Raw genomic sequence first — 14,329 nt, 5'->3', positions numbered from 1 at the left:
AACATCAATTGTCACAGATAATTTCCAAAAGGAACTCAATTTTAGTAAATAGGTTAAACATGGCCCACTTTCTCTAACTGCCAGAACCAAAATAAAGAAAATTTCAAATTTCCATTTGTACTATAGTAGTTCCTTTCACGGAGCACATTTTAGAAGATATCCACCTACAACAGTAGAACCATGGGTGCTGTTAATAGCCACACTGTTAGAAATAATATACACAGTAAATTTTATATTCAACAGTCATATTGCCAATACCTGACTGAGAAGATGCATTTTCATAATAGCTGTCCCTTGGAGTTACAAGTACTTGTAGGACATCATGTAGGACTTGTAGGATTGTCCTGTTTGCAACAGAACTTTGACTCCTTTGTGCAACTGTATCAACAGCTGATGGCTGATGTTGATGTTCTTCTTCATGTTCAATACTTCCATTGAAGAATGTAACTGTTTCAGTTATGGTAAATAAGGCAGGAATAAATTTTAACTATTTGTGTATTCAGTTGATGGTATCTCAGATCCAAAGATTTGAGGTTGCTTTGACAAACAAATATGCATTTAGGCTTTCTGACTCAGTTTAAAAGGAGCATATACAAAAGTGTCCTAGCATGTTAGATCTCTAATATCAACAAGTTATTAGGTGTCTTGGGTTCAGCATAGTTCACAAATTTCCTGCCAGTATTAAAGTAAGTAACCGCATGAAGTATAATTCCCCAGGTTATATGGAAACAGAACTAAGCCAAATGTTTTGCTTTTTCTATGAATCAAATTTAGGCATCCAGTAATTTCAGGAGGTTCAAATCACCTGAAATCCACAATTTTACTTTAATAAAATTATATGCAGTATGCAGTAACAAATCATTGTAAATGGGCATGAGTCATTGCTCTGCCAGACAGATGCAGCAGAGACCTCTAAGTTTGTTCAGACAGTAAAAAGTCTATAAATTTCTATTCTTACACCTGAAACCTTTTATTACATCAAACCACTGGTTCATCTACCCTGTGACTCTCCATGTCAGATATCAAAGGAAGAGTCTTGTTACCTGGAATGAACCTTGCTGCTCCTTATAAATTAGAACTGCAAACCTGTTCTAAGACGTTTGCAAATTACAGGTGAATTTACGGAGAAATAAAGAATATAGATTCTGTGAGAGTAATTCTGTTTGGAAACTGACTTCTTATCTCTAGTATATCTTAAGACATAACGGCTTTGCAAAGTAACTATATAAATATCTTTTCACATAATGTCTTTCTGGAGCGTCATTATTTAAATCCGTAAGCTGCTATCTAAATCAACTCTAAAATAAGTGAGTGGGGGGTGGGGAAGCAAAACACAGTTCTTGTTTACAATTTACACCTTGTGCGATAGAGTAAAATATTTTGTTTAGAAATTTGGACGAAAAAACAAATGCAGCTAATTTAAAGAAAAAGTTGGCCCTTTAATGGTAGTATTCATATTGTTACCTGGGTGATGAAAAGATTCTTTTTCCAGGATAATTTCTTTTTCTTCGGAAGGGAGAAATACTGGATGTAACACATCTGAAGTATTGATTGCGGGGGATACTGTTTCTTCAATTACCAGTTCAGAAGATGCACCTTCCAGTTGAGGCTGCTTTGAGTCTTCCTGCTTGAAGAAATCATCACTGGAGGACACAGCTGTTATGATGATGTTTTGAATCAATTCCATTATTGTATTTCCTGAACAACCCTCCAGATTATCTTGTTAAAATATATATATGGCTTGCACTTTCATTACGTGTGTTAGGCAGAGGAAGAGGAAAGTAGGTAAAATTTTGGAAAGTATTGTTGAATTCACAGGCCCCAAAATCATCACCACAATTTTCAGAAATGGTTGATTTTCCAGAGATGCCCCAGACACCAGGAACAATAGTAGAAGGAATATAACAGCAGTAGAGGCAGAAAAGATGTGAGAGCAGCTTGCACCCTTATCTGATCTATCAAATGCGTCTGATAGATGCAAAAGGCTTTGTACCATCTGGATTCACAGTAGCATCTTAGTCCAAGAACATTCTCCTTTTTCTTCCTTTTCTTCTTTTATTTGGACATTTTCTTTCTTGAAATATTTTGGACACTCACTTCAGATAGTCCAGATTTATATTGTCAACCCAAAGACTTATTTTGGATGGCATTCATTGCCAGGATGAAGTTCAGACAATTAAACTTATTCAGTTCTAAAGGTGCTGCTGTATAAATCCAAGGAAATTGAAGTAGAAACACTATGAAATATTGAAGCGAAAATACCAGATTTATCCTTCATTGTCAACTTATTAAATAATTTAGCAGAAAACATAATGTGTCACGCATTATGATCACCAAACGTAAGAGAAAAAGCTTTAGATAGTGGGAAAAATTGGAATTGATAACTCAAGAAAGAAAGCCCACAAAAAGCCCAGTGCAGTAAGAGAGATCTTCCCATCTTCAAGAGAAGATGTCAATACTTTTCGTAAGAAATAAAGCTGCAACTTTACAATCAACTTTGTCTATCAACATACATATACAATCTATTTCTCTTGTTCTAATGTTGGCAAAAGAATGCTTTTAGATAAAAAGCAATTGTTATTACCCAAATATTTGTTTGTAAAATGCTTTAAGCCACTGCTTCCAAAACATTTTCCTTTATTATACAAAACCACTTAGCAAAAGTCCTTTTTACCCAATGTAGGTAAAACACTCTAAGTCAACTGAAATTTCCCTATTGTGATTGGGAAATGGGGTTGTGGGTTGTTAACCCAAATAAAGTCTACTTTTACACATTTCTGAATAATTTACCCAGGTTTGGAAAGCACTGGTTTATGCAGTTCTCTTTAAATTAAGGAATACCTAGAAAGCAATCTCATGTTTTATTTCAACTTTCAAAAAGCAATAGATTGAAGCCAATTTTTAAATATCTGTTAGTAGTATCCTGTACAGAGTAATGCACCAATCTGGCATTTCAGTAACTTTCACAAAACTGTGGAGCCTGAAATAATTTTAAAGTGCTACTTGTGAGACTCTGGCTTCACCAAAGCTGCATAATATTTACATCTTCAATATCATGGTTTTGGTGGATAAAAGCAAATACATTTGGAAAACGGCTCTATATGTTTGAGTCTATTTCCTATTTAAAGTAATCACAATGTATTACCTGCACACTCCAGTTAAAATTATCAATACTTCCAACTACTAACTACATTCTGAGTTTTGATATTGTGGAAAGAATAACCAACATAAATGAAAAATATGTTCAGTATCATGTTTAATTCCTCATACCGGTAGTGGTTGAATATTGTTCAACAATTCCAGGTAGGACATCCGCACTTGTGTCATTTGTTGAGTAACTGACTTCACTTTCCTTTCCAGAATGTACAGCAGGTAGCAATATATTGTGGGCTGATTCTTCTTGTTTGATATCTTTGCTGGAGTTCACAGCTGTTGTGACAATGGTTCAATTGACAATTGGTTGAATATTTGGAATTGTACTATCAACTAGCACTTCGGATTAAGTTATTTTAGAGAATAATGTAAATGTATATGTCAAGGCAAAGGTTTATAAGTACAGATCACACAAAGATCGTACTTTCATGCACTTGAAAAATTTGCAGACGTAAGCCCCCAAGCATGACTGTCTCATCAGAAATGCACTATTTCTGGTACAGACAAATGAAATAATCAGACGTAAAAGAACCAGCAATATCTTCTCCCTTTGTTGAAAGCATTCACTGTGGGTGGTTTCTAGTTTGATGCCTTAACCACTACATCAAACTGGTTCTACATTAAAGGAAATTAGGTTTGAATCAACAACGCTAAGCATCTAAGTGTAACACTAGCATTAAAAACAGTTTCTGAACTTTGAATAGCTTCATGGCGCACAACATCTATATAGGTATAGATTTTTTTTGGCATGGAACTACATAAGAGGAAAGTTTTCATCTGGCAAATAGTTTGCTACTTTAGGAACAGAATCAATCATGTTGGGAAATGTAGAATAAAAAGAATAAAAGCTAACACCTTTTCAATATGTGATCATATTTTTTAAAATTCTTCATATAATGCTAATCTGCATTAACCATATAGTTCCTTCACCAACACCAGCTGCTCCCCAACATTAGCATGGGTACAATAAAATAAATTAAAATAGAAAAAGGATAGCAAAAATGGTATTAATTGAACACACTTGTTAACTAACCAACGTGGCTATTAACAAGAAAGAAACTTATTCAAATTTATGCGTAGAGAACATTGCAGCATCATAATATCCACCACCAAAACCAAAGCTAACTCTGCCAAAGAACATAGATATTTACCAATGTGACATTTAATTTTGGATTTTCCAAATGAATGCGTAAAACAGACATCAATGGAAAGCAGATAAGGCAGCTCAGAATTTGGCCCCTTCCCATTCAAAATAAGCACAGATTTTAGGCACAAACCTTGACAGCATTGCTGGGTTTCCATTTCCAGCATTAGCCAAGATAGACATTTTCCAATGCAAAAGCCAGTTATGCAAAACAGACCATGCAGAGAAATACAGCGCAAAAAAATCTGCTGGTTTCAACTGAAATTCTGCTATTATTTACTATTATCTATCTCAGATAAAATAATCTTTTGTAGATCAATACAAATACTATACTGCTGAAGATCTAAGTCTACATCTAAAATATCTTAATTATTTTCTATAATACAAAGCACGATAGGGATTAGTTCTTACTGGTATTTGATGTCTGAAGTTCCTTATCACCACTGTTGTCCCACTCAAGAACTGTTTCAGGATTTTTTTGCCCAGACCCTTCTTCGTCATCACCACCACCATCATCATCATCATCTTCAAAACTAGGATCTATTGATTTATTGATGTAAACTCATGGTAAGATTTTTATATATTTCATCCAGTTATCCATTTCTCTGTTGTCTATATCATTAATATGTTCTTGCTTCATTGATTGGAACAGTCAATAAGATTATCTAATTTCAGTTCCATTGCGCTGTGTGTGTGTGTGTGTGTGTGTGTGTGTGTGTGTGTGTGTGTGCAAAAAAAAAAGTTCACTTTAAATGAATGATAGAATCTGGATTGTGCCCTGATTGTAATTTAAGGGAGACAAAACACATTTTTCTAGTAAACACATACAGAATCATTTTTACTTCAGCAACTGCAACATTTAAATGAGATACGAGGTACTTGAGAGACTGTTTCTAATTACAAACCTAATTCTAATCCTAACTCTTAAAAGAATCTCCCCCCATAAAATGGGGTGGGGGAGAGAATTGTTTTGAAGAATGTAAATGGGACTTGAATACATTTATTTGGAAAGCATGGAATAGAATGGAAACATTCTTATATATAGAAATGAGAGCACAATAGGAATTATATTACATTCTGAGTTGACTGAAGACAACATTCAGAGAACACACATTTCCCAGATTCACTGGGCTTGCTAAAATTATGCAAAATCACAGAGAAAGGAGTAAAATCTATGTACAGCCAAAGGAAAAAAAAATCCTGCAAAAAATCCAATCAGGAGAATGTACTAACAAGTTATTAAAAAGCCATGACTACATTAAATGCACTAATACAATAATATGGAATATAATTTTATTCCAAATACTAAGAGGTGATTTAATTGAATTTTCTGAATGAGTTTGAATGAAATTGAACAGAACAACTTTTTTACTTTTAAACTGAGATAGTAAAATTGGAATAGTCTTAGCAATCAAAGACTCCTTCTGGTACTACTATAAAAATTAATATTATGTATATTTTTTAAGATTACATCCTTTTCATGTATTTTGCAACCAGGTATTCATATTAGAGTATAAAAAGACTCACTTGTAGCCAACTTTCTCTTGCTTAATGCCTCCATGTTGACTTTTAAAATATGTATTTTAGTTCTTTTCTGGTGTGTAGGTCTTTATAACGTTTATATGGCTGCTTAACTCAAGCAAAATCAACCCAAGCAGCATACAAATAATCAACTATAAGTATAATTCACCACCACCACCAAAACCTCCTCACAATACACTGAAAGTCAACTAAAATCATAAAATGGCAACCAGATTAAAATATACTATAACTCTACAATTAGGACATCCAGATTCAAAGGCCTGGGGAAGAAGTCAGAACTTAACTGTGTCTAAAGACTATTTTATATCAGGGAGAAAATATGTACAAACTGTTCTTTCTGTGAAGATAGAATAGTTCAGGAAAATGTCCATTTCTTCCTCCAGATAATGCTGATCCAGCTAATCTGGGAATAGCCTGGTAATTTTTCCAAAGTGAATCTTTCTGAAAAGGGTTTTATCCTGCTGGACCATATGCAGAGCATGATCACACTTCCCATATTTAACAATATGGTTTGAAGGAACCATATTGAATAGAGTAAAAAGGAAATCAAAATGGTAACTTTCTGGATTCGATGGAGAATTAAAACGGTAAATATTTGGCAAGAAAATAACTTTATGTATCAAGCTCAGGAATATATGACTATGGAGGTATAACTGGAACCTCAGCATGACTATGGGAAATTTATGACAAAATAAATGGAGAGAGGCACAATTCGGGATTTTAGAAATATTTTGTTCTTCTCCAATTACACAGTCCAGTTTAAATCCATTAAGGAACCAGCTCATATGACTTTTCTTTGACATGTTGTCAATCTTTTTTCCCCTTTAAATTTTAACTATTACAGAAATGGGCTGCTTTGAAATAGTAATGATTTACAAGGCACTTAGATAAACAATATTGGTATAGAAAATGAGGATGTGGGCTTTTGACTTACAGTACATATTAAAAAAAATGCTTGCAGGTCTTATCTGAATGTAAATTATGCGACACATTTTATTTTTAAAAGTAAACTGAAAGGAAGATTTCAATTTGTCTAAAACAATTAACTGTTTAGTAATTGGCTTTGTTTATTAACAAGCAATGCCCTGCACTATAATTTTAGTTGAAGCAAGCATATTATATCCATATTATACGTACAAGAGGTCCATTAGCTTTTCTACATGTTAGCACATAGATTAATTCCTAAAATAGCATGCCCTTAAAGCATACTTAAAGTAGTGTGCTCTTAAAGCAACAGTTTCACTTAAGTCCAAACGACAGATTTCTACATGACGTAAGTAGTTACTTGGCTATTACAGTTCATGTTTTTAATGCACCAATACCAGAACTATTCAAACAGCACTCATGAAAAATATATGCAACATTTTTTTTCCAGGGAAGCTAAACTTTTTGCCAGAAATTTTGAAAAAAAGGATAGGCAAAGAGACTATGATTTACTAAAATATTACAAGAGTTTACCCTCACTGGAGGTTGTATTCTGCATTCCTTTATGTTCTTCAGGTGGCCACCATAATGGAAAATCTTCAGTGATTTGCTGATCTTGACTAGAATTTCCATGATGCTTTCCATGATTTGAATTTTCTTCAGCTGTAATGATGGCAGAATAACTATAGTGTTGAATATGTGTTGTATCTTCGATCAATAGAACTTCCTCGTAGAGGATGATAAAGGGTCACTTCCCATGTTCTTCTGTTGTTGGTTTTCAAATAATAAACTCATATTTATTTTATTTTGGGAGTACCCTAAGTCAATATGAATTATACACTAACAACAAAAACATTATGAACACAAAATAAAGATGTGGGGGTTGGAAAGGGAATCCAAGTAATAAAGGTAGTGTCACAACCAGAATATACCAGAAAACTCCTGAAGCACTCCAAGCAAAAAAAAATATTACTGATAGTAGTAGAAAGTTGAGCTGTGTTATCTTTAAATCCAGATGTTTTGCTTCTCAAACAAATCTAGTTTCATTATGGTTATATTAAAGGATGATAAGAATTTGTATTTCTATTGTTAGTTCGGAAATAAATTGGGATACCCAGCATTCTTGAACTGAAGCTCCTTAATTTGCTGTAATGGGATTTTCAAATAGGAAGTTAGTTCAAGGATCACGTTTCTAGTTATTTTTGTTCAAATGTCAAGTTTTAGTCTTTCCTTGTGGCAATGCAGAGATAGAGAATAGTATTATAATTTCCACCATTGTAGAATACAAAGAAGTACATCTAAAGAGATCATTTTCAATGATAAAAGAGAAAAGAATAACAATACAAAGAACAGAAGCTCTCAAGCAGATGAAGAAGAAGAGGAAGAACCCATTGAAGTAAAGAGTAGAAGTGATTATGGTTAAGAAATATATGCTGGAATTCCATCACATATTGCACACACAAGTGGTAGCTTGTTTTTATACATAGTCTAAGAATGGAAACACTTAGCTCTCAGTTTTGAGTTTCCAAACAAAACCAGGAATGAAACTTATTTGGTATAGGGATTGAACTGTAAAACATTTTTCTGGATTGCCTATTACTCAATTTTCATTATCTGCCAGTCAATCACATAATCTGAAGTTCATACAATCATAATTGTATACAGTTGTTTTAGAACTGTAACTTTTCTCTGTTCAATATATAATATACATATATTGTATTTATGTGGAAATATCAAAGCTAAAGTTCAAGTATATTCACTTCCTAAAAAGCAACATCAATGTAGCAGTATTAATGTAAGCAAAGTTCCCTCCCCAAACCAAAGCTTCTTGTGTAAAATGCTTTATATGATACAAATAAATTTTGCATGAATATACATTCTGTGTGCCACAATAGAATATTCAGTGCAATTATAATTTATAGCTAACAAAAAGTCAGTTGCAAATTAGAAAACTTAAACCAGGGAAATTCCATCATATCACCCATACACTCACCCAAATGCAGAAAAACACATACAAGCTATTGAGAGATGCTTTTGACAGGATGAATCATCTGAGAGGAAGGAACCCAGAGTATAATATTGCAACCAACACAGATCAATAGGATTACATTAATCCTTGATCTAGGCACAGAGCAGAAGACTACACAAAAATCATTCCCGTTCACAACCACCACCAGCAATGTTTGGAATAACTTGAAATAATAAGTGTTCTGTCAATTCTATCTTAATGTTATTTACCACACAACGTAGACAAGCACAGAGACAAAATCTTTTTATAGGTTTTGAATCATATAGCTGCAATAATTTAGCATATAAAAATGCTTTATCCCTGGATATTTGAGAAATCAGCTTTTCCATGAATTCAAGGAATGGTTCCAGATTTAAAAACAAAACAAAACACTAGTTTAAATGGCTTTATTGGCCAGAACTTTGATACCTGTTTCCAACTTACCTTTTCATGAATTGATGAAAATTGGCTTCTGAGTTTGCCAACTTTCACCAAATATAAGTTTATGCTTCTAATTTCTGAAAATTCTTGAAACAAAAAAAGCTGCATTCAAAGTAAGCATTGCCAAAAGCAAATCCTGAAAATTGGCAATTGCAGGTAAATATCCAAAGTAATAACAACAGTTTTCATTATAACTGCAGGATCTCTGAAAAAAATGAATGCTATTGCATAAATTAAACCATCTTTCTCTATAGAGAAAAAGACCATTGCACATATATACTGCTAAATATGTTTCAAAATAGAAAAAAGATGCACACTTATGAATAATTAGATACATATATTGGACAGAGTGACCATTATCTTGGAAGGAAAAAAAATCTATGAAAAGTTTTTCTAATGGGTAGAGCTCCACTAGATAATCCTATTAAATAGATAAAACCTATTTCTATGTTTTTAAACATCAGGAATTGGGGGGAGGGAATCATTAGGAAATTGGAGATTATTGATCAATCAGTTCTATGAAGATAATGAAAACAAGTTTATATTCATATCACCTTGAGAATATCTTCCATTAGTTAGGCTGTTGTATAACTCACAACTTCTTTAAGAAATCTAAAATCAATGCTGAGAAAACAGAAACTGTTGCAATACCAAAGTCATGTTAATAGTTAGTATGTATGTAAAATGATAAATAAGAAAGAAATGATCCATTAGATTAGAACAATTCATATAAAACTGTTATTTGGATTAATATGAAATTCTCTTTGGCCCCACTTCCGAGAATAGCAATAGCACTTGGCAGAAAAATATAAAAACACTCAATATATGAAGAAATGCAAGGTGAAATCAACTGCAAGATGAAATACCATCACAAAGCTGGATGACAAAATCTCAAACTGAAGTTCTTCCTCTAAATATGAAATGTTATCATAACCAAATAAATACTTTCTTTGATTTTGTATACATAGTCATAAAGCAAAAAGTCATAAGGGGTTTTAATGAGCATTTTAGATGAAGGATCCACAATGACATCTTTCCAACATAATTGTTAGAAATACTAAGAAAAAAATCCAATTACTTCTTCCAAGAAGACTTACACAAAGGATATGTCTGCATATTTATATCAGGTCCAACCTCAAAGACAACAAATCCAATTGAGTCCAATCTTTTATTTGTTTACACCTAATGGGCAGAATCTTACCTACTGACACTCTAACCCTCTACAATAATAATATACACTGACAGATTCTACAGTGTGGCTATCCTAAGTCTCTTCCCTCTCCCCCTAAACCTGGGACCACAGTCTGTCAATTTGAGCTTTTCTCTGAAAGGAACTGCTTTCTCCCTGGGAAAACTCTGTGCTACCAAGACTCCTTTCCACTGCTTCTCCGGGTACACATTCCATCACAATTTAACAGGTTTTTGGCGGGACGGATATTGCTCAATGAATGCCAGAAATTTTAATTTTAGTCACAGACTGTAGGCACTCTATTGGATAAATATATGCATTCAGAAATATTTCATAGAGCAAACCCAGGCACAGATGGAGCCTATCACTAGAGCATATAAAATCATCTGATCTGCCCTTATCCATGATCCTCATTTTTGAAGCAAATATCTAATGGTATTTACAGCCTAATGGCTGTACAACAGAGATATCAAATCCTATGAGCTCATTAATATAGGCAATTACACAGTATAAAAACTGGATATACTAAACCTGTCATATGCTAGAATGTTTATTTCTTGTTATTCAAGATACTCTTTACTTTAGAAGATACAAGAGCTTAAATGTATGATTCTAAACCAGAGGAATATGAATGAATATATATTCTTTCATATAGTCTCCATATATAGACTATATAATCAATGTCAAAAGAATGAAGAAATACATTGTCATGGTTAAAACCAAGTTACAACAAATACTACTACAATTACTGTACTTACTAGGATTCTGGGGGTTTTGATCTTCAGGATTTCCTGGATGCAGATAATGGTGGTCTTCTGTTTCATATACTGGTGTAAATGTTGTGGTATCATCCTCTGTATCATAAAATATGGATGAGCTGTACTCTTTTCACTTAGTGAGCAACCATCAATACAATTTTCATTCCTAAGTCCTAGGACTGTGTTTTGAATTCATGATTTTTGCGGGGACAAAATATTGTATGGCATTTTCTCTTAGCGTAAATGATATTTTAGTTAGAAAAAAAGCTTGTACTGTATACTTTATGTGGACTACCAGGCACAATTATTATATGTACTTTTACTAATGTGTTATTCAATTACAGTAGATACAGTTTCCCTAACACTTGAAAGAAAGTCTCATTTTATTTTTCCAACAATAAATGTTGCACTTCCAAGTTTCAGAAATCCTTATGAAAGTCAGGACTGATCAGCAAGAATCCTACTGGAGCCACATTTTCCCTTAAGCCCTTCGTTTTATTAGGTGTATATATATTATAGGACTAACAATAACAGCTATAAAAATAAATAGGTAATACTCAGAAGAAGTTTCTTTTTATACTGGGTGAAGTGATGGCACAGAAAAAGTCACATGGATAATGAAAATATTTTTTGGCTGTTTTATTGTGTTTTAGTTTGAGGTGGGATACCTAGAGAAAATCATATATACTGCACTGTATTGTAAACTCCAAATAGGCCTACAGTAGCATGTTTTATTTGCCACTAGTCTGGGTGGGGAGAACTCTAAATTAGTAAAAATAGATTCAAGAGATCCAGCTAGAGGGCAACATCATTTAACATCATAATTTTAGAGTCAAGTGTGTCTTCAGGCTACAATACCTTCCAAAAAACTGAAAGTTAAAGAGATATTTCCCCCTTATTCCTTTGGAAGATAGATATGAGGCAACCATCATTACTTAATTGTCATATGGTTGTGTTTTTACAACTAGCAGTCAATGAAATAAACTAATAATGTGTGATTTTATTGTAAAGAATCGCTTAATTTTCATTATTACAGTAAGAATCTTTGTTGTCAAACAGCAAAATTATCAAAAAAATCCTGAGGATTAGTTAATGGCAAGGTCTCTGAAATTTGAAAAAACATGGGTGACTGCTAAGAGGAGAAAGAATTGTTGAAAATCCTTGTTTTACTGATAAATGCTTCTGCTAGCAAAAAGAATCAACTATCGGCAAAGCAATATTAATTAGATACAATTTTGTGTGCTCTTTAGTGATGTCTTTTTCTGTAACATATATCATTAAAAATATTTTCTAGGTAGCATGGGAGATAAAATGGAGGAAATAAATACCGTATTTTTTGCTGTATAAGGCGCACCCCCTCCCAAAGTGGGTGAAACTGTCTGTGAGTCTTATACAACAAATTTTGCAGAGGACCCACCCACCCACCTGCCCCAACCCTTCAGCCTCTGCCTCCCAGCAATTTGCCTCCTTGCAACAAATAGCCTGGTCAGTTTCAGCACAGCCTGATTAGCACAACCAGCTGATTGTCAGCTGGACTGGCCTCCCAACGGTCAGCTGTTTCAAGCTGCAGGGATCGTCATTACCTATTGCCGCCTCGGCGTGCCCCATTTTCGACCTCCGCATCCTGTTTTCGGCCTCCATGTACCCCATTTTCTGCCTCCACACACCACATTTTTTGCCCAGTCTGATCCCCATCGCCTGGAACGGGCCGAAAATGGGGTGCATGGAGGCCGAGAACAGGATGCAGAGGCCGAAAATGGGGCACGCAGAGGCAGCAATAGGCAACAACAATCCCTGCAGCTTGAAACAGCTGACCGTTGGGAGGCCAATCCAGCTGACAATCAGCTGCTGTGCTAATCAGGCTGTGCTGAAGCTGACCAGGCTGTTTGCTGCAAGGAGGCAAATTGCTGGAAGCAGAGGGAGGGTTTTTTTTTTCCCCTCCCCAAAAGCTAGGTGTGTCTTATTCTTTGGAGCGTCTCATAGTCTGAAAAATACAGCAATAACTTTGTTTTTCTTTTTGTTAACTAATTCCTCAGTGATTTCTGTTCATTGGAATACCCTTTAGACATGAACTTTGCTTATATATATAAGCAAAAAATGATCATATGATCCCAGGACATTGCAACCATTATAAATATGAATCAGATATCAAGCGTCCAAATATAAATGATGTGATCAGGGGGTTGCTGCAACAGTCGTAAGTGTGAAAAATGGTCATAAGCCCCTTTTTTCAGTGCCGTTGTAACTTCAAATAGTCACTAAATGAACTGTTGTAAGTTTGAAGGCTACCTCCAATGCAAAAGTTTCCCTAATTTACTTCAGCTCCTAGAAGCCTCAGAAATGTTGATGCTTGCTGAGCAATTCTGAGAACTGAAGTCCACTCATCTGGAGATCACCTAAGTTGAGAAGGTCTACACAATTTCTAATGGATATCTGTGACCTTTCCAAGGTACTATTTAAATGTCATTCTATAGAAGACTGATCAATGCAAATACCTGGTGTGAAGTCACTATGATCTGCAGTTCCTCTGCCAATTGCAGAACCACTGCCCACACTGCTGTCATCTTCAGTAACTGGTGGGCTTTCTGTAACCTTCTTTCCTTCAAAATACCGTGACCCATCAGCATTGAAAATTTCTGAATGAAAAAGGATATACAGTATTAAATAGTACCCTGTTGACTGAAGCTAGACAAATGGTGCAGGAAATGGTTACATAGTACAATGTGAAAACTTATTAAAATCCTTACTCAAACATAAACGATATGCAAATGTTTGCTCAGTTTAGATTCTGACTGAATAATATGGACCTAAGTGGTAGAAGGCTTCAACTTTTAAGTTCCTCTCTCCTCCTTTGATATGATCAAAATCAGAATGTGCCTTTTTCTGGGGTAATTACATGTGACATACTGACTAAATCTACACAATTGTTCATTTATATAAGGTACTTCAAAAATATAAAATTTGGTCCTAGCTTGCTTCAATGAGCCATAATTTTGATTAAGAGTGAATAGTATTTCAGGGATCACAATTCTGCTTCCTAAACTTTGGGATGGAGGCTTCAGAAATCAATCTAGAAATGTGTCAACATGAGAATAAAAGATCAATCCAATTTTCAATACATTTGGGAAAGTTTTATAAGATTCTGCTAATTAAGAAGGATCCCTCCCCTA

The 14,329-nt window shown here is 34.3% G+C and overlaps 1 protein-coding gene across 12 annotated transcripts in view; it reads right to left on the bottom strand.

Annotated features, from left to right (window-relative positions):
- The window catches only part of CD44 (CD44 molecule (IN blood group)), a 72,933-nt gene that overhangs the window by 15,166 nt on the left and 43,438 nt on the right, over positions 1–14,329 (bottom strand). For 4 of the 12 annotated variants that reach the window (XM_026707172.2, XM_087921371.1, XM_026707190.2 and 1 more), the window contains exons 5-11: positions 13,655–13,795; positions 11,160–11,255; positions 7,298–7,426; positions 4,709–4,837; positions 3,271–3,429; positions 1,465–1,656; positions 259–447 (exon numbers count right to left, since the gene is read on the bottom strand). In XM_026707172.2, coding sequence (XP_026562957.2) covers positions 259–447; positions 1,465–1,656; positions 3,271–3,429; positions 4,709–4,837; positions 7,298–7,426; positions 11,160–11,255; positions 13,655–13,795 — 1,035 coding nt within the window. The remainder of the gene's footprint in view (positions 1–258; positions 448–1,464; positions 1,657–3,270; positions 3,430–4,708; positions 4,838–7,297; positions 7,427–11,159; positions 11,256–13,654; positions 13,796–14,329) is intronic. The other 8 variants (XM_026707226.2, XM_087921375.1, XM_087921374.1 and 5 more) reach the window with 3 other exon arrangements.

The sequence above is a fragment of the Pseudonaja textilis genome, chromosome 1 (assembly GCF_049901715.1).
Source record: "Pseudonaja textilis isolate UNSWEBS1 chromosome 1, rPseTex1.2, whole genome shotgun sequence".
Lineage (NCBI taxonomy): Eukaryota > Metazoa > Chordata > Lepidosauria > Squamata > Elapidae > Pseudonaja > Pseudonaja textilis.
The sequence above is the reverse complement of the archived record's forward strand: the minus strand, read 5'-3'. Positions and strand labels throughout refer to the sequence as shown.